The following is a 20,474-nucleotide window of genomic DNA, read 5'->3' as shown; positions in this document are numbered from 1 at the left end:
TCCTCTGGTACCAACACGCTGAGAGTTGCCAAACCCCGGCGCGTCTCAATGCAAAGACTCAGTGTAAATAAACATATGGAATAATAAGTTACCTTCAACCCGCCGCAGATGTGACTTGTTGGACGGTGCCTCTCCAGACAGGAACTCTGGGCTGAGACTGCCACCTGGTCTAGGGCCGGGCGATGGTCTCCCGGCGGTGGAGCCCGGACTGGACTGGACCGGACCCTGGGCTGAGGGAGTGTCCTCACCTCCAGCCGCCTCTCTCATGGAACCTGCCTCACATCCCCGTCTCCTGGGTTGAGTTTCCGCCAGTGTCCGGGGCCCCGGCGTCACAGCAGCTCCACGGCCATTGGAGGTGGACCATCTCACTGGAGCTCCGCGGCCAATGGCGGCAAGGAAGTCTAACCAATGGCCGTTGAGAACCCATGGAGCTCGACGGCCAATGGGGTAGACGAGAACCAATGGGGATGGATGACCAATGACTGTTGGGAACCAATCAACCTTGATGACCAATGGCTGTTGGGAACCAATCAAGCTTGATGACCAATGGCTGTTGGGAAGCCATGGAGTTTGATGACCAATGACTGTTGGGAACCAATTAAGCTTGATGACCAATGACTGTTGGGAACCAATCAACCTTGATGACCAATGGCTGTTGGGAACCAATTAAGCTTGATGACCAATGACTGTTGGGAAGCCAGAGACTTCGATGACCAATGACTGCTGGGAACCAATGGGGATCAACGGCCATTGTGATAGGACGCCAATGGGATTGACCGGTGCAGCTCGACGGCCAATGGCGGTTGGGAACCAACAGAGCCTGGTGGCCATTGGTGGGGCGGTTGGGAAGCCATGGGGCCCGATGGCCAACAGGGGGCCGTGGCTTCAGGCCCCAGGACTGAGCCCTGACTCCGTGGCACAGCGGTAGAGTAGCTGCTACATCAAAATGCAGCGCCAGAGACCCGGGTTCGATCCCGACTACGGGTGCTGTCTGTATGGAGTTTGTACGTTCTCCCCGTGACCTGCGTGGGTTTTCTCCGATAACTTCGGTTTCCTCCAAAGACGTACAGGTTTGTAGGTTAATTGGCTTGATAAAAATGTAAAATTGTCCAAGTTGGCGACCATTCAGAAGGACTCCTGACTCCGGTGAGGTGTTGCGGGTGGTCGAGTCAGTCCAAGGCCATTCGGTCCATCGCCCCTGGACCGGCTTTGTGAAAGCCCCGGGAATCCGAGAACCAGCCTGGAAATCCACAAGACGAAAGGCAACTTTTGGAAACTTTTAAAGAAAAAGCAAGCTGGATGTTGGACTTTGGGGAAAGCACGGCTGGGCTTGGGGAGATTCCGGTAGGGATGAGTGGCAATTGTGACACAAATGGGAGAGATGGTTTAATGAAGAAATGGTGAGGTTTGTAGGGATAGAGGCGGGGAGTTCCACAGACCCAGGTTCTATGAAGTAACGAGGAAGGAGAATGCGTTGTTAAGCTGCAGCCAGTAAAAATCTAGACAAAAGTGCTGGAGAAACTCAGCGGGTGCGGCAGCATCTATGGAGCCTTGGGTTTCTTAACGAGCAAATCTTGTATGGTTGAGATTGAGTAGTGCCTTTTGTTCTACTGCATGGATGTGTGTACATCTGTGTATACATGCAGGTTGGCACTAATGCAGAAAGCTGCTGTGTGTGATAAGCAGTAGATGACGAGCCGATGCTGCCCCCTAGTGCTGTATCAGCACAGTGTGACAAGTTGAGACAATGGGAATTATCAGTAGACAGACATACAGTAGGTGCTTCTCCGTGGAGAGGAGAGAGCTGAAAGCAGCGGCTGGGTAAACCGAATCGTGCAGGGTAGCCAGGGCTTCAGACCTGTTGGCATTTGTTCCGTATTAAAGCTAAGTATTGCAGTCAATTTCCATTTCCCCCGTTAATTGAAAAATAAAACTAACAAAAAATAAATAATTGCAGATGCCAGAATCCTGAAATTACTGAGATATCTCAAGAAGTCAGGCACCATCTGTGGAAAGAGAAGTGTAATGTTTCAGGTCAAAAACCCCATCGATGCTGTGGAGTATTTCCAGCATTTTCCTTTTTGTCTCTCTGCATTTCTGGTATCATGAAACATAAGATTGTTAAGGGCTTGGACACGCTAGAGGCAGGAAACATGTTCCCGATGTTGGGCGAGTACAGAACCAGGGGCCACACAGTTTAAGAATAAGGAGTAAGCCATTTAGAACGGAGACGAGGAAACACTTTTTCTCACAGAGAGTGGTGAGTCTGTGGAATTCTCTGCCTCAGAGGGTGGTGGAGGCAGGTTCTCTGGATGCTTTCAAGAGAGAGCTTAATAGGGCTCTTAAAAATAGCAGAGTCGAGGGATATGGGGAGAAGGCAGGAACGGGGTATTGATTGGGGATGATCAGCCATGATCACATTGAATGGCGGTGCTGGCTCGAAGGGCCATATGACCTACTCCTGCACCTATTGTCTATTATCTCGAATCCATTCCATAACTTAATAGTCTTTTTATAATGTATTTAAGATAGTACAGTCACACAGCCATGACTAGTGTCGTTGGGGCATGTTGGTCGGTGTGGGCAAGTTGGGCCGAAGGGCCTTTTTCCACGCTGCCCGATTATTTCCTCCGAGCATCTTACCACCTCACACTCTAAATGCATTTTATCTTGCAGGTGACGAAACTTATCATGATATTTTTAGGGAATTTTCCCACATGGCGTCCAACAATCCCGAGAAGCTCAACAGGCGAAGTTTCCAGGTCAGCCCATCCTGCAGGTAACATATGAAGACGCCACTCCAGGCCACAGCACGTATCCAGGAGACTCGGGCCATCAGCCAAGCCAACCATCAGGAAGGGGTGCCAATGTCCAAAGTCCCGACAAATCCCTGTCTCCGGACGACACCAGCAGTACTTGACAATTCCGATATTCATCGTCGGATGCAGACTGAGTTGTAGTTTCCAAGTAGAACAGAGAAATATTTGTTTTAAATGAGCCACCATCATTCTTGTCTCAATGAAAACACCAGTCAATTTGGGTTGGAGCTCCAGACTTAATTCCCCATTTACCACTAACTTCCACCCTGCCCACCAGATCCACTTGGACTATCTCAGGCACCTCTCTCCCCTTTCTTGATCTCTTTTGTCCCCATCACAGGGGACACACTATCGACTAACGTCTACTATAAACTCACCGACTCCAAGTTATCTGAACTACACCTCGTACCGGTCCACGATCTCCAGAGATGCTGCGTGACCCGCTGAGTTGCTCCAGCACTTTGTGTCCATCTCCGGTGTAAACCAGCATCTGTAGTTCCTTTCTACACGAGCTGTAGAAAAACGACTGGTGACTTGAGATTCAATGGCAGGGGACACAAAGCCAAATAGAGTCAGGACACTATGTCTGTGAGGCATCACTGTGTAGAATCTGAGATGACAATTGGTGAGAAGTGAAATAAATGAGAGGCTGGCCTCTACTGAACGAGATCCCGGCATGGCCCCCCCTCGCACTGTAGAGGGATTCCTTAATCTAACAAAAACACCATAAAAACCCACTACCATCTACAGAAATGTGAACATTAACCTATTTGAATCAAGAGTAGTTATTGTAGGTCTATGAAATTGAGGGGAAAAATATGTATTAAAGTACTAAGGATTTTCTATCAATTATTGTAACACTGTACTTTTAAAATTATCTCTGATAATTAGGCAATCATGAAAAAAAAGTCTAGAGTAATCACTTTATGCAAATTTGATTTGTTTGTAGAGACCACCAAATTTAAGTGTAGTTGTCATTATCAAATTGCTTTCAACTTCTGGGTAAAGACCATACTTTATCTTTCCTCTATACCAGACATCCCCTTGATGCTGTCTACATTTGTAACAGCCACTAACCATTCCATTAGTTTGGACAGATGGCGTCAACATACTCGCCAATGATAGTATATACCATAAAACACAGTCTCCCAAAGCAAAGGACCAAGTTTATTAAGTAGAAGGTAGGCACAAGATGCTGGAGTAACTCAGCGGAACAGGCAGCATCTCTGGAGAGAAGGAATGGGTGACGTTTCGGGTCGAGACCCGAAGGGGCTCGCCCCTAAACGTCACCCATTCCTTCAAGGGTCTCAACCCGAAACGTCACCCATTCCTTCAATGGGTCTCGACCCGAAACGTCACCCATTCCTTCTCTCCAGAGATGCTGCCTGTTCCGCTGAGTTACTCCAGCGTCTTGTGTCTACCTTCGATTTAAATCAGCATCTGCAGTTCTTTCCTACACAAGTTTATGAAGTAGATCCCAATTCAATACAAACACCCCATTCCTTTCGACTCCACTGAACTCAGCCAACAGCAAACCTAGCCTTGTTCCCCAACTTGTGTTTACCTAGTATGTGCAGGATGATAAGCTATTAGTTACAGCACCTCTGAATTAGATGGGGAGACTATTTGTTCGAAACTTCCCCTTCCTGATCACCTGAAAGGCGAGAAGGGCACCAGGTTTCCCTCTGATCTCAATCACAAACATACTTTCATGAATTCAGAGTTAGATTTGGATTTGCGACAAGCTCGATTTCAATGTGGCACTGCTCTCTGGAGGGGAAGGATGAAAAATCAGTAAGCAATGGAATGGAGACAAAAGTACAGGATTGATCATATTTTAACAATTGCTCAGCACTTTCTGCTGGAAGGATCATTTAGTTTCCTAAACATTATTTATTACAAGCTAATTTTTAAGAGACCGGTACTGATCATTTTTAAGAGACTGTGTACTTTGTGCATTTGCATTTGTATAATAAAAAAGGATGAATGTTCGGACTATACAGGTATAGTCTGCAGAGTTTGCCATTTATAAATCAACTTTTGTAATATAATGTACATGTAGTTTAGGGAGTAAGAAGTAATATATCACTCATATATTTTTAACAAACTCATGTGGAGTATAAGCATCAACATAGAGCTATTGGGCCCAATGGCCTACATCCTGTACAATCCCATGTTATTCTATGTGGGAAAAAAAGCAATCCATATAAAACTATTGCAACAATTATGGAGAATCTAAACATACAAATATTCTTTAATAATAAAACCAATGTGTTTAAAATACTGATTGTTATTTCATTATTTCCCCCTGCAAGGGGTGTGCGTGCGCGTGTGTGCGTGCGTGTACGTACGTGTGTATATATGTGTGCGTGCCTGCGTGCGTACGCATGTGTGAACTCAATTCAATGTTTAAATTAATAGCGAGATGTATTGGATCCTGAATGAAAACACGTGTCAGGGATAATTAGATTTTAATTCTGGACAAGGTATTACACTCCGCACTGCAGAGAATGCAGTTACTTTGATCTCAGCATCACTCAGACTTGCCCTGGTATCGCTTCACAAATATCTTCGGGGCCTGCCAGCCTTCCGGTGCTTTCTTCAAACCAGCCTTTTTCCAGATTCGCTTCAAATCTCTCTCAAACCTTAGCTGTAACAAGATACAAGATAGATCAATTTGATCAGAGGCAAATTCCCTCTTTAATTATGCCTGGAAATTAAAATAACTTTGATTCATAATTGAAACTTTGACAGAGCATGTTGAACATAATACAAATGTACTTGCTTAAAACAAAACTTACTCCATATAAACACAGTGTGAACATTGCAATTATTGGGTAAATGCAAGACTTTCATACTGAGCTTTCATTCAGGACAGGAATTTGAAATTCAAGCCTTGGTCTGGAATTAGCTGATGTCAGGCAGGTAGATCACAGAGAAATGTGAGTGAAGAATCATCTATCACCCTTGTGGTCAATTGTTAACCCGTGACCAATAATAATTACCAGACACCATAGACACAGAAGGCCCAACCCGAGACGTTGCCTATCTTTGTCCTCCATAGATGCTGCCTGTCCCGTTGAGTTACTCCAACGCTTTTTGTTCTTGCAGATGCCAAATATTTCAGGTTGAGTGATGCTGCAAATGTTTCTATCTCTTAACAAACATGCAGCCAAGTAACGGGCCGTGAAAAGGGCGGCACAGTGGCACAGCGTTAGAGTTGCTGCCTTACAGTGTCAGAGGCCTGGGTTCGATCCTGATCTGGGTGCTGTCTGTACGGCGTTTGTACGTTCTCCCTATGACCAGGGTTTCTCCAGGTGCTCCGGTTTACTCCCACACTCCAAAAACGTGCAGTTGTGTAGGTTAATTGACTTCTGTTAATTGTAAATTGTCCCTAGTGTGTGTAGGATGGTGCTGGTGTACGAGGCTGTTGCTGATCGTCGTGGACTCGAGCCTGTTTCACGCTGCATCTCTACCGTCTAAAGTCTAACTCTCCTTGACACATGAAGAACACAAGGAACTGCAGATGCTGTTTTATATATTTTTTAAAACAAAGTATGGAGTAACCCAGCACGTCAGGCAGCATCTCTGGAGGACATGTATAGGTGACATATTGTGTCGGGCACTTCAGTAGACTGATTGTGGTAGGGGGCGAAAGCTGGACCTTATGCTGCAACATTCATTAATTGCTCGCTCTGTAAAAGAGGTGGAGAAAATCGCGTGGTAAGGATGTGGGAGAAGGGAATATACCTCGAGCACAACTTGTGAAATGCATTTTAAACACATTTAACACGTTGTGCCCTTGAATTCCCATTTACCCAGGGGCTTTGTGGATAAACTACAGATATTGTACAGTACCAGGCTACTTTTATGCTTTCTTACCTGCCGCCGTTTTCTACGAATCTCCTTGATCCGTCTACGCAGGAACTTTGTTCGCTTCAGCAACTTCTTGTACTTGTGCCTGTTCATCTTTCGCCGGCGAATCTTCAGTACATTCCTACATTCGATGTTGTCCACACTGTAGTCTGTTGCTGCACCATCCTCTTCAAAATGTTGGGATCCCTCAATGGGCGGGCATTCATTCAGCAGAGAACGATCCCACAAACCTACACCAAGACCTTGTCCATTCTGTGGGTCCAGACTGGGTGCCCAGTATTTAATTGTTAGCCAACTTTCTGAGGGACTAATGGACAGTTTCCGTGGAATCAGCAGCTCCTCCAGTTCATGATCTATCGTACACCAACTTTGCGGTTTCACATTACTTTGTCTTGGTGATGTGTAACAATTTTTGGATAGTGCACTACATCGTTGAAGAACAGAGCCAAAAAGAGACTGTGTTGCTGAAAAAAAAATAATAAAGTCTGCATCAAATCCTCCAACAACTAATACAACCCAAAGAGTCTTTTGCAATAGGATTCAATTGATTGAAGAGACCTTTCAAGTCCTAGTATTAGTGCAGCACAGTGGCACAGCTGCTGCCTCAATGTGCCAGAGACAGGAGCTCGATCCTGACCTCGGACGCTGTCTTTGTGGAGTTTGCATGTTCGCCCCGTGACCAGGTGGGTATCCTCCAGGTCCTCCGGTTTCCTCCCACGTCGCAAAGACGTGCGGGTTTGTCGGTCAATTGACCGCTGTCCCAAGTGTGTAGGGAGTGGATGCGAGAGTGGGAAACATGGAAGTAGTGTGAACGGATCGATGTGGAACAGGTGGGGAAAAGGCACTTTTTTAATGTATTTTTCAATCAATCATTTAATATTCAAATAAATTATGACGAAACAAGTGATGATATTAGGAAAGAGGAAAGATATATCAAGAAATTCTCAATGTTGTGAGGTTGATCAAGGTGCAGCATTGACCTTGCCAGCACCAAGATCAACTATTATCTCAGTCCTCTCATTGGAAGAGGAATACAAAGGAAAACATAAACCTATAGAATTAAAACCCATTTCTTTCTTAAGATAGGAAGGATTCAAAGGACTATGGCGCATGTGCAGGCAAATGGGACCAAATACGCCATCTTGGTCGGCATGGACAATGGGGGCCAAAGGGCCTGTTTCCGTGCTGTACAGGCCTATAATCTGTGAGGCGATTCACTGTTCAGAGCAGAGGCTGACAGTGTGGAAAGATTTGCACAGAGGACATCAGGTTATTCACAGCCTGGTTAAACAGAAGAGGTGTGGCTGTGTGGTGTAAATAACGTGATAATTTGTAACGCGAGGTCATTTGACATGTTTGCAATCAGAACATTTATTAATGATGAATTATCTGTGCCAGATCTCTTTAAGCAGCAAATACTCCACGAAGTATTTTAACAGTCTAGCTTAAATGTACGGCAGCAATAAACATCACAGTGGTGTCACTGTCCTAAAGATCAAGGGAGACATGGTCAGTGGAATTTTCCAATGATACCGTTACTGCACTTTGTTGGCTATAAGATTAATCATCTACGTTGCAAAGTTAAATATTTGTATAACATTGGATGACATAAATATTTTCTTAAGTACCATTTTGAAAGTAGCAGTGCTCAGCAACTTATAATAAGCTGAAATAAACTCTCTCTTCTCTCTCTCTCTCTTTCTCGCGTTTATCACCACAGCAAGCCAGGCCACACGTCCATACAAAGATATCCCATGTTCTATCCACTCTCTCTGCAACTTAAAAGTGACACCCTTTTTCTCTTTCCCTGTTCTACTGAAGCGGCTTCCACCTGAAACATGTGTTTCTCTTTCCGCAGATGCTGCATGACCTGCCGAGTGCTACTCGCATTTTCCGTTCCTATCTAACATTTTATATTCCGGCTGGGGGCAAATCGCTGGAGAGAGAACAACCCTGTGCTCCAGCCCAGGTGTTCACCCCAGCAGAATACATTCAGAAACATATCGGCACTCCCAACATCCATGGTGGAAATTTTAGTAAATTATTTCAAATGTTGCCTGAAGGTTTTGTGATTGCTAGTTAATGGTTATCAAATGCAGACATGATCTCGAGGGCAAACGTTTTGGAAATGACACTGGAACGGTCACAGAAAACAGAACTGGTTCGGCCACGATGATTCCATGGCTACAAGAACTGGCCAGAGGCAGAGTCATGGTCAGTGTCATACTCGTGACGGCCTTAAGCATTTCCACCGTCTATGAGATGCAAGGCATCTGTCAGGGGTTTGATAGTCTACTGTCCACTTGCCTGCATGAATGTAACTCCAACAACTCTCAAGCAGTTCAGCAACATCGAGGACAGTGTACACTGCTAGAATGACACCGCACGAAACATCACAGCAGCGTAAAGTGGTCACTGTATGTACCCTTTACAGAACTTGCCCAAGTTCCTTCAAAAGCACTGCCTCAACCTGCAATCTCCATCATCAAGGAGGACAAAGGCCTAACATTGTACTCAAGCCTGACAATTTTGTTGGGGGCACGGTGGCGCAACGGTAGAGTTGCTGCCTTACAACGAATGCAGCGCCGGAGACAAGGGTTCTATCCCGACTACGGGTGCTGTCTGTACGGAGTTTGTATGTTCTCCCCGTGACCACGTGGGTTTTCTCCGGGACCTTTGGTTTCCTCCCACACTCCAAAAAAGTACATGTTTATTGGCTTGGTATAAGTGTAAATTGTCCCTAGTGTGGGGATCGCTGGTCAGTGCGGACTCGGTGGGCCGAAGGGCCTGTTTCTACTCTGTATCTCTAAACTAAATTAAACTAAAACAAACTAAACATTAAGTCAAGGTTCCTACTGCCCTTTCAGGAAAGGATGGAGAAATTCACTCAGCAAAAAAAACATGGGAATAGCGACTCCAAACATGGGAATAGCGACTCCTAACTATGTGTTAAAAATACTTAATTAGCAAAAAGCACTTTGCAATTTCTTGAGGTCACAAAAGCTGCTATATAAATGCAGTTTATTTACATCTTCCATCTCACACTAACTCGGGAAGGGGTTTCCAGTCCACAATGAAACTGTGCTCAACACAAACCTCCTTCCGCCCATCAACTCCTTCTCTTCCGTTCGACTTCATGTTTATTTGAACCCTCTACAATGCCTCAACTGCTCAAGATCTCAATCATTCTATATTGAAAGGAGTTTATCTTAAATTTCCTCTTGAACTTATTGATGATTATATTTTGCTCCCTGCATCCAAATCCTTCCCCTTAACTTTGCATATCTGGGTTCCCGTGTGACATGCTCACCGCCAACACTTGACTCCTCCAAATCTTACCCATTCCATTACTTCAACATTTTAATAAATCCCCATGCTTTCAGTGATAGTTAGAAATCCACCAATGTATTTGCATTTCAACATACCAGGGAAAAAGTTTCATCCCAAAAACCCCACTATCCTTCCTCAATGTCCAGTTTATGCTAACATTGGTTTAACAATGGTCCATTATTGAATTCTTCTGAGGTTTGACAGGATGGTCTTGATTTGTTTGGAGTGTATTCACAAGAGTTAGGCAGATATTAAGCGAATCAAGCAAATACATTAAGTTAATGTAGGAAATTCGTGTTGAAATAAGATTAACTGTAATTTTGTTGATGGAGAGATACAGCATGGAAACAGGCCCTTTGGCCCACACTGGCTATCAATCATTCTTTACACTAATCTAGTCCAACTTTATTCCCTCCATATTGTTATCAATTTCCCCCTGGATTCTACCACCGCCTATACTCTAGGGGCAATTAACAGAGGCCAATTAACCTACAAACCCGCAAGTCATTGGGATGTGGGGGGGGGGGGGGGGGGGGGGGAACCATGTCTCAGAGGGAACGTGCAAACTTCACCCAGATAGTACCCAATGTCAGGATCAAACCCGGGTCTCTGGCACCGTGTGGCAGCGGCTCTACCAGAAACGTTGCCTATTTCCTTTGCTCCATAGATGCTGCTGCACCCGCTGAGTTTCTCCAGTACTTTTGTCTACCTGTGGATAACCAGCTGTTCACCTCAAGTAAGGACACAGATAATCAGTCTATTTTGGTTTGTAATAAAGAGCTCATATTTACAACAGTGTAAATCATTACACACCATATTTGAGAAGGAACGATTTGTGTGAGAGATGGCAACTAAGCAGGGGAGTTGAGAAGACACAAAACCACAGAATGGTGTAGCAAGGAAGGAGGCTCCTTTGCTCATCATTTGCACACAGCACGGAAACAGGCCTCTGACTCAACTTGTCCATGCCGACCAAAGTGGTCTATCTAAGTTAATTCCATTCACCCATATTTGGCCCCTATCCCTCTAAACCTGTCCTGTTCATGTACCCGTTGCTGCCCCAACTACTTCCTCTGGCAGCTCGTTCCCACCTCTGTAGAATATTTCTTGATCAATGTTCTTTTTAGACCATGATCAGAATGCGGCTCCTTTGCGTTCTGAAATAGCTCATTGTGGAACTTCAGCTTACCTGGAATCCTGTGTGCTTTCACCAGTTGCAAAGACAATCTTGACAGAATCATTATGGTCATTCATTCAGAAGCAAATGGTTTGGAGTCTTCAGTTCAACCTAAAAATAAATATATTTATAAGTCCAACAAGACCTCAAACCCAACAGCAGGATGAGGTGGGGTAGAGCAGGACAACCATCAAGGTTACTGGAGAGCCAGCATAGATGGTATTGAATAGCAGAGCAGAACTGAGGAGGTCTAGTGGACTATTCCGGCTCTCATTTCCTCATGGGAATAAAGATGTAAAATAGTGATGAAAAGACAAAAGAGACTATTCCAGATGGGCAACTTTTTTATTTACACAAAGGATGGTGGGTGCATGGAATGCGCTGCTGTTGGAGGTAGTTGAGGCAGGTACTACCATAACATTGAACAGACAGCTGGGCAGGTACATGGATAGGATAGGTTTAGAGGGTTGTGGGCCAAGCACAGGCAAGTGGGACTGGTGTAGATGGGGCATGTTGTTCAGCATGGGAAAGTTGGACCGAATGGCCTGTTTCCATGCCGTATGACTCGAGATAGACCCAGATCGCTGACTTGGCACAAGGCAGCTGACCTACATGGCAGCTTTGATTCCTCCATACTAACTTGCTTCTGGAACATGGACGAGCCGCAAGCCGCAAGCGGCTCGTCCATGTTCCAGAAGTAAGTTAGTATGGAGGAATCAAAGCTGCCATGTAGGTCAGCTGCCATGATAAGTACTAGAGACAATTTTGTTTCTGCAAAATTCTCTGCCAAAATAAACCAACCACAACACCAATGTGCTCCCCGAGCCAACATCCCGGGTTTGAGGCCCGAATCATACTCGGTAGGCATCAGTCATGTTATTCACACATCCGACACCAATCTTCTAAGACATAACTTTATTCTGAACTCTGCCACAGAAAATGATCCGTAGGTGGACAGAGGCAGGCTCAAGGATGTTCTCTTGAAACAAAAGTAAAAAGTGTTTACATTCTCACCCTTCCCAAGAACCTAAAGTCTATTGGCAGTTCACAGAAGCCCCTTCCCTTCTCACCACCCTGTTGTCTCTTTAACCCCAACCCCATGAACTCATCCGTTCCCTTCCTCCATCTGCTCATCGCCCACTCTGATCCCCCCTCTTCACCACAGCACCCACCACAACCTCTCCTCCAGTTCCTTTTCACCCACAATCCCTCCCTTCCTCCAACCGTACGTTTCCCTCCTCTATTCCAGCTTATCTGACACCCTTTAGTGTCCATTTCACCTCGAGCCTTTGTTACTATCTCCACCCATCTGCCGATCATCCCCTCCTCCCCTCACCCGTATCCACCTATTACTTGGAGATGTAAGAAAATGCAGATGCTGGAATCTTGTGCAATAAACAAAGTGCTGGAAGAATTTTGAAGGTCAGGCAGCACGTATGGAGGGATAGGGAATGGACAGACAAGATTTCAGATCAGACTGATGAGCATGAAGAAGGGTCCTGACCCAAAATATCATGTCCATTACCTTCATTGGGAATTATCCTAGATTTACCCCATTTCCTCCACAGATGCTGCCTGACCCACTGAGCACTTCGCTTTTAGTGCATCGTAAACGGCGGGAGGAACACAGTGCCTCTCAAAACTATCGATCGTCATAGGCGTAGTGTCATACAGCATGGAAACATGCCGTTTGGCCCATCTCCCATGCCAAGCAAGATCACCCCTCTGCACAGGTCCCATTTACCTGCATTTGGTCCACATCCCTTTAAACCTTTTCTATCGATGTATCTATCCAAATATATTTTAAATGTTGTTATATGCTTCATCAAGCTTTTGAACACTGCAAAACACCAACTAAACTACGAACTGTCTTGGTTGCACTGGGGACTTTGGGCATTTGTTTGCACTAATATTGTTTTTTTTAAATTAATTGAACTTTCTTTAGTTTACTATGTTATCTATGACTATTGTGTTTACGGACCTATTAGACCTATGATGCTGCAAGTAACAATTTCATTGATCTGTTTTCGCTAGGTATGACAGTTAAACATTTCCCAACTGTTATCAGGCAACTGAACCATCCTACCACAACTAGAGAGTAGTCTTCAACTACTGCCTACCTCATGGGAGCGCCTCGGACTATCTTTAATCAGACTTTGTTGGTTTCCTTGCACTAATGTTATCCCTATTCGATCTATACACTGTAAATGGCTCGATTGTAATCATGTAATCAGAACTGCTGTAGTTTTGGGAGCAACAGCAGCAGGAGCTTAGCAAGAGATACGACTGATTGGCTCTAGCCCAAGTGGGAGGAGAGAAGTGAAAACAGTTAAAGTAGAGGCCAAGGACAGGCAAACTTTACTCAGAACTGCTGTAGCTTTGGGAGCAACAGCAGCAGGAGTTAGCAAGTGATACGACTGATTGGCTCTAGCCCAAGTGGGAGGAGAGAAGTGAGTCAGTGCTGGGAAAACAGTTGAAAACTGAGGAATTTGGTTTGTAAATTGGTAAATCAGGCAATTTATCAGTCAATTTAAGCAAGACTGCTCTTGGGGAGCAGCAGTGAGGAGCGGCCTTGTGAGGGAAGTGCCCTGTGAGAAAAGTGTGAGTCTTCGGCGAGGAGGCTGCTGAGGAGAGGAGACCACGCAATACGCTTGAGAGGTAGAGACGAAAGAAGGAGATGTCAGGCAAGCTGATTCAGTGCGATGCTTGCAGTATGTGGGAGGTCAAGGACACCGCTGGTGCCTCTGGCTGCTACAAATGCGAGAAGTGCATCCAGGTAGAGCTCCTGAAGGGCCGTGTTGGGGAACTTGAGAAGCAAGTGGATGACCTCCAGTTCGTCCGAGAAACTGAGTCGTTCCTCGACAAGTCCTACAGTACGATTGTTACACCTAAGGTACTGGAAGAGAGAAGGTGGGAGACAGTGAGAACGGGAGGGAAGCATGGAATGCCAACGTCCCTGGGTGTTGTACCTCTTGTGAACAGGTTCACCCACTTAGAAGCTGTCGGGACAGAAGAGGTGTTTACACTGAGCGGCGGACTGGCTTGTGATGCGAATAGGGCTGTTGAGCCAAAACCAAAAAGGCCTAAGGCAGTCAACGCCATTGTAGTGGGAGACTCCATTGTGAGAGGTACGGACAGGGGTTTCTGCGGCAACAGACGGGATGCGAGGATGGTGTGCTGCTTTCCTGGTGCCAGGATCCAGGATGTCACGGACAGAGTGCAGAAAATCCTCAAGGGCGAAGGTGAACATCCGGAAGTGGTAGTGCATGTCGGCACAAACGATGTCGGAAAGAAGGGGATGAATATTCTGCAGCGTGACTTTAGAGAGCTCGGAAAAATGCTGAAAAGCAGGACCTCTAGGGTTGTTATCTCCGGTTTGCTTCCAGTTTCTCGTGCTGGCGAGAGCAGGAACAGGGAGATACGGGACCTGAACGTGTGGCTGAGGAACTGGTGCACGGGGCAGGGATTTAGATTCTTAGATCACTGGGATCTGTTTTGGGGTAAGGGGGAACTGTACAAAAGGGACGGATTGCATCTTAATAGGTGTGGGACCAGCATTCTGGCAGGCAGGTTTGCCACTGCTACACAGGTGGTTTTAAACTGAATAAGGGGGGTGGGGTGTCGAATGGGATAGTGGAGGATGGAGTTAAAGGGAAAGGGTTTCTTAAATGTGTGAGCGTAGAGACAGAGGGGTGTAAAATGAGGGTAGAAGCAATAGGTAGCAAGGTGAAAAGTAAAAGTGGCAGGCAGACAAAACCCGGGCAAAAATCAAAAAGGGCCACTTTTCAACATAATTGTATAAGGGGTAAGAGTGTTGTAAAAACAAGCCTGAAGGCTTTGTGTCTCAATGCAAGGAGCATTCGTAATAAGGTGGATGAGTTGAATGTGCAGATAGCTATTAATGACTATGATATAGTTGGGATCACGGAGACATGGCTCCAGGGTGACCAAGGCTGGGAGCTGAACATCCAGGGATATTCAATATTCAGGAGGGATAGAGAGAAAGGAAAAGGAGGTGGGGTAGCGTTGCTGATTAGAGAGGAGATTAACGCAATGGAAAGGAAGGACATTAGTTTGGAGGATGTGGAATCGGTATGGGTAGAGCTGCGAAACACTAAGGGGCAGAAAACGCTGGTGGGTGTTGTGTACAGGCCACCTAACGGTAGTAGTGAAGTTGGAGATGGTATCAAACAGGAAATTAGAAATGCGTGCGACAAAGGCAAAACCGTTATAATGGGTGACTTCAATCTACATATAGATTGGGTGAATCAAATTGGCAGGGGTGCTGAGGAAGAGGATTTCTTGGAATGTATGCGGGATAGTTATCTAAATCAACATGTAGAGGAACCAACGAGAGAGCAGGCTATTTTAGACTGGGTATTGAGTAATGAGGAAGGGTTAGTTAGCAGTCTTGTTGTACATGCCCCCTTGGGCAAGAGTGACCATAATGTGGTTGAGTTCTTCATTAGGATGGAGAGTGACATTGTTAATTCAGAAACAATGGTTCTGAACTTAAAGAAAGGTAACTTTGAGGGTATGAGACGTGAATTGGCCAAGATTGACTGACAATTAATTCTAAAAGGGTTGACGGTGGATATGCAATGGAAGACATTTAAAGACTGCATGGATGAACTACAAAAATTGTTCATCCCAGTTTGGCAAAAGAATAAATCAGGGAAGGTAGTGCATCCGTGGATAACAAGGGAAATCAGGGATAGTATCAAAGCGAAGGATGATGCGTACAAATTAGCCAGAAAAAGCAGCATACCGGAGGACTGGGAGAAATTCAGAGACCAGCAGAGGAGGACAAAGGGCTTAATTAGGAAAGGAAAAATAGATTATGAAAGAAAACTGGCAGGGAACATAAAAACTGACTGCAAAAGTTTTTATAGATATGTGAAAAGAAAGAGATTAGTTAAAACAAATGTAGGTCCCTTGCAGTCAGAAACAGGTGAGTTGATCATGGGGAACAAGGATATGGCGGACCAATTGAATAACTACTTTGGTTCCGTCTTCACTAAGGAAGACATAAATAATCTGCCGGAAATAGCAGGGGACCGCTGGTCAAAGGAGTTGGAGGAATTGAGTGAAATCCAGGTTAGCCGGGAAGTGGTGTTGGGTAAATTGAATGGATTAAAGGCCGATAAATCCCCAGGGCCAGATAGGCTGCATCCCAGAGTACTTAAGGAAGTAGCTCCAGAAATAGTGGATGCATTAGTAATAATCTTTCAAAACTCTTTAGATTCTGGAGTAGTTCCTGAGGATTGGCGGGTAGCAAACGTAACCCCACTTTTTAAGAAGGGAGGGAGAGAGAAAACGGGGATTACAGACCAGTTAGTCTAACATCGGTAGTGGGGAAACTGCTAGAGTCAGTTATTAAAGATGGGATAGCAGCACATTTGGAAAGTGGTGAAATCATTGGACAAAGTCAGCATGGATTTACAAAAGGTGAATCATGTCTGACGAATCTTATAGAATTTTTCGAGGATGTAACTAGTAGCGTGGATAGGGGAGAACCAGTGGATGTGATGTATCTGGACTTCCAGAAGGCTTTCGACAAGGTCCCACATAAGAGATTAGTATACAAACTTTAAGCACACGGCATTGGGGGTTCAGTATTGATGTGGATAGAGAACTGGCTGGCAAACAGGCAGCAAAGAGTAGGAGTAAACGGGTCCTTTTCACAATGGCAGGCAGTGACTAGTGGGGTACCGCAAGGCTCAGTGCTGGGCCCCCAGCTATTTACAATATATATTAATGATCTGGATGAGGGAATTGAAGGCAATATCTCCAAGTTTGCGGATGACACTAAGCTGGGGGGCAGTGTTAGCTGTGAGGAGGATGCTAGGAGACTGCAAGGTGACTTGGATAGGCTGGGTGAGTGGGCAAATGTTTGGCAGACGCAGTATAATGTGGATAAATGTGAGGTTATCCATTTTGGTGGCAAAAACAGGAAAGCAGACTATTATCTAAATGGTGGCCGACTAGGAAAAGGGGAGATGCAGCAAGACCTGGGTGTCATGGTACCCCAGTCATTGAAAGTAGGCATGCAGGTGCAGCAGGCAGTGAAGAAAGCGAATGGTATGTTAGCTTTCATAGCAAAAGGATTTGAGTATAGGAGCAGGGAGGTTCTACTGCAGTTGTACAGGGTCTTGGTGAGACCACACCTGGAGTATTGCGTACAGTTTTGGTCTCCAAATCTGAGGAAGGACATTATTGCCATAGAGGGAGTGCAAAGAAGGTTCACCAGACTGATTTCTGGGTTGTCAGGACTGTCTTATGAAGAAAGACTGGATAGACTTGGTTTATACTCTCTAGAATTTAGGAGATTGAGAGGGGATCTTATAGAAACTTATAAAATTCTTAAGGGGTTGGACAGGCTAGATGCAGGAAGATTGCTCCCGATGTTGGGGAAGTCCAGGACAAGGGGTCACAGCTTAAGGATAAGGGGGAAATCCTTTAAAACCGAGATGAGAAGAACTTTTTTCACACAGAGAGTGGTGAATCTCTGGAACTCTCTGCCACAGAGGGTAGTCGAGGCCAGTTCATTGGCTATATTTAAGAGGGAGTTAGATGTGGCCCTTGTGGCTAAGGGGATCAGAGGGTATGGAGAGAAGGCAGGTACGGGATACTGAGTTGGATGATCAGCCATGATCATATTGAATGGCGGTGCAGGCTCGAAGGGCCGAATGGCCTACTCCTGCACCTAATTTCTATGTTTCTATGTACTGTTTTTCTGCTGACTGGTTCGCACGCAACAAAAACTTTGCTCTGTACCTCGCTACACGTGACAATGAACTAAACTCCACTCTTGACAGGTATCTGCCTCAACTACCCCTGGCAGTTTGTTCCAGAGACCCACCACCCTGACTGAAAAGATTGCCCCACAGGTTCCTATTTAAATCTTTCCCACTCACCCTAAACTTATGTCCCCTGGTTCTTGATTCCCCTAACTCTGGGTAAAAGACTATATGTATCCACCCTGCCTCCTGATTTTGACACCTCTAATATGATCACCCCCTCATCCTCCTGTGCTCCAAGGGATAAAGTCCTTGTCTGTTCAACCCCCTCCCTGTAGCCCAGGGCCTCGAGTCCTGGCGACATGCTGGTTGTAGGGACAGGGTTTGTGGCGCCTTAGACCGGCCGATACAGACAGATTATGTGAAGCTTTAGAGCATCGCAGGCCTCTGACTTACCCCATCCAGAGTGTCCGCTACATCCGGTAACGGCACGCAAACGCTTCCCCTTCGGACCCTAAACGAAGGTTCCGCTTTACGGGCAGAACTTGCAGCTTGTGTGTGTGTTTTTGCTGCAGTCAAGGTCGTCTCAGGCTGGATATGTCCAGGTGGGCCCGCGAATAAAAGGTCAGGATGGGCTCCACAACCACTCCAATGGGTCCCTCTTCTGCCTGCAGTTGTCGATCTGACACTTCGCGAGATTGCACTTAAATTGATGATTTTTTATTTATTTTAAATTGATGAATTAGTTCAATACTTTTCAAGCTTTTCTCCCATGCATCTTCCCAAGACTCGATCCACATGGGTCACAGATTTTCAATTGGAGCTTTAAGGAGTTTAACGGGATGATTTTCTTTTCTTCATCTTCCCTCCAATCCTTCTATCACCTCTTGGTATTTGAACCTTCAGTTATGGGGAATATTTCCCTCCGTCTAGTCCCTTCATTATTTCAGAAATATTCCTTAATTTTCCTCAGCCTTTTTATTCTAAAAAAAGGACAATCCAATCTTTCCCCATAGGTAGAACTTTCTAGTGCTAGCACCATCCTCTAAGTGTTCCCTCCACCCACTCCAATGTAATATTCTCCCCATACGATTAGGCAAGCAGTGCCCTAAGTACAAGATATAATTCCCACACAGCTCTCGGTATTTTCGTTCCAAATCTTAGCTAATAAAGGAAAGCATTCCAAATATATTTTAACCATCTTTTCTACCTGGACTGCTAATTAAATACATGCACCGTTTTATACGCAATACCCTGCCATTTAGTTTAGTGCTCCTCTCCGAATACTAAACCTCCCACTTTTCTGATTTCAATTTCATTTATCACGCTCTGTCCAACTGACCAGGCTGTCCACATCATAAAACAGAAGAGAACAGTACAGGGCAGACTCTTCAGTCCACAATGTTCGTGACAATCATACTGCTCAAGTAATCTCTGCCTGCACATGATCCACGGCCATCCTTATCTATAAGCCTATCCAACAGCCTTTTAAATGCTACTATCTTATCTGTCTCCACAACCAACCCTGACAGCGAGTCCAAGCACCTGTCACTATTTCTTTTTTAATTTTGCTCCTTTCATCTTTAAGCTATGCCCTCTAGTCTTTGACATTTTCACCCTGGGGAAAATGGTTACGACTGTCTATCCTATTAATGCCTCTCATAATTTTATATCTGCCTGTCAGGTTCATCATCACCTTTTCCTTCAGACATATAACATCCAGATGCAGGAGAGATCAGGGAAAATTCTAGGTCTCTGAAGGAAAAACAAAAAACAGCTTGGGGAACAGATATAGTTGTTGGAGATCACCCTTTGGTTATTATTAAATAATTATTGGTAATCAGATGACCTATGGATACACTGTTCAGGAATAGCAGTTTTTACCACATCAAAGGCATCTTAAAAGGGATAATAATCTGTAGTCACAATTGGAGGGTTTCATTTGCGACGATGAATATTATTATTTACTAGACCAAGTGGGACCAGTTGGACCCCGTTCACCCAACACAATATTCCACCACTCACCCGTTCTCCCAACGCAATATTCCACCACTCATCCATAGCCCCCAACAGCGCAGGCGCAGCTAATTTCCCCTCATCCCCCAGCACTCCCTCCCCCTCCTCGTCACCCTCCCTCTTTTTTATGTAAATGAGATCCCATTCTGGGGTGGAACACTGCTGAAGGGCAGTTTATGTAATGAGATCCCATTGTGATGTCATACGCTGCTAACTGCCAGTGCAGATGAGAGATTTTTGACAAAGTAGGGTTTTGTACAGTAATGTTAAATATACCATCAATCTGAAGGAAACTTGATACACCACACACCAAGACAATGGGGAGTAAGGTGGGCCAAAAATTGTAGCGCTATCCTGTACCGTTTTGGTGTAATTTCAGGATCACACTCAGGACAGACAGACACACACAGAGACAGAATTACAGACATAAAAACAACAAGATGAGTTTTAGTAATATATAGGTAGATGTATATTGGCAGAACAAATGCTGATTGAAAAGATGCAAACACAGTAGCA

The 20,474-nt window shown here is 45.1% G+C and overlaps 2 protein-coding genes across 5 annotated transcripts in view; one reads left to right on the top strand and one right to left on the bottom strand.

The window, feature by feature from the left end:
• The window catches only part of acap3 (ArfGAP with coiled-coil, ankyrin repeat and PH domains 3), a 168,339-nt gene extending 164,311 nt beyond the window's left edge, over nt 1-4,028 (top strand). Inside the window, exon 25 of the mRNA XM_033048279.1 lies at nt 2,677-4,028. Within this exon, the coding sequence (XP_032904170.1) occupies nt 2,677-2,783 (107 nt within the window). The 3' untranslated portion in view covers nt 2,784-4,028. The remainder of the gene's footprint in view (nt 1-2,676) is intronic.
• A 1,245-nt stretch (nt 4,029-5,273) lies between these two features.
• Nucleotides 5,274-18,506, bottom strand: aurkaip1 (aurora kinase A interacting protein 1). 4 transcript variants are annotated; one of them, XM_033048282.1, is made up of 5 exons: nt 18,399-18,413; nt 16,488-16,491; nt 11,215-11,313; nt 6,702-7,159; nt 5,274-5,469 (listed from the first exon to the last, which is right to left on the bottom strand). In XM_033048282.1, the coding sequence occupies exons 3-5, from the start codon at nt 11,273-11,275 to the stop codon at nt 5,353-5,355; spliced, it is 636 nt and encodes a 211-aa protein (XP_032904173.1). In that variant the 5' UTR covers nt 11,276-11,313; nt 16,488-16,491; nt 18,399-18,413; the 3' UTR covers nt 5,274-5,352. The 4 variants fall into 4 exon arrangements, with proteins under 4 accessions (XP_032904173.1, XP_032904171.1, XP_032904174.1 ...); XM_033048280.1 differs by lacking the exon at nt 16,488-16,491 and having other exon boundaries at nt 18,399-18,506; XM_033048283.1 differs by lacking the exon at nt 16,488-16,491 and having other exon boundaries at nt 6,702-7,156; nt 18,399-18,506.
• Nucleotides 18,507-20,474: the final 1,968 nt, after the last annotated feature.

This window comes from Amblyraja radiata, chromosome 31 (genome assembly GCF_010909765.2).
Source record: "Amblyraja radiata isolate CabotCenter1 chromosome 31, sAmbRad1.1.pri, whole genome shotgun sequence".
NCBI lineage: Eukaryota > Metazoa > Chordata > Chondrichthyes > Rajiformes > Rajidae > Amblyraja > Amblyraja radiata.
This window is presented reverse-complemented; position numbering and strand designations above follow the sequence as displayed.

Coding starts and splice junctions, on each gene's coding strand:
- aurkaip1 (XM_033048280.1), bottom strand. CDS start 11,275: ATGACCATAATGATTCTGTCAAGATTGTCTTTGCAACTGGTGAAAGCA. Junction 7,160..11,214: donor GAAAGCACACAGGATTCCAG/GTAAGCTGAAGT, acceptor TTTTTTTTTCAG/CAACACAGTCTCTTTTTGGC. Junction 5,470..6,701: donor TTCGTAGAAAACGGCGGCAG/GTAAGAAAGCAT, acceptor ATCTTGTTACAG/CTAAGGTTTGAGAGAGATTT.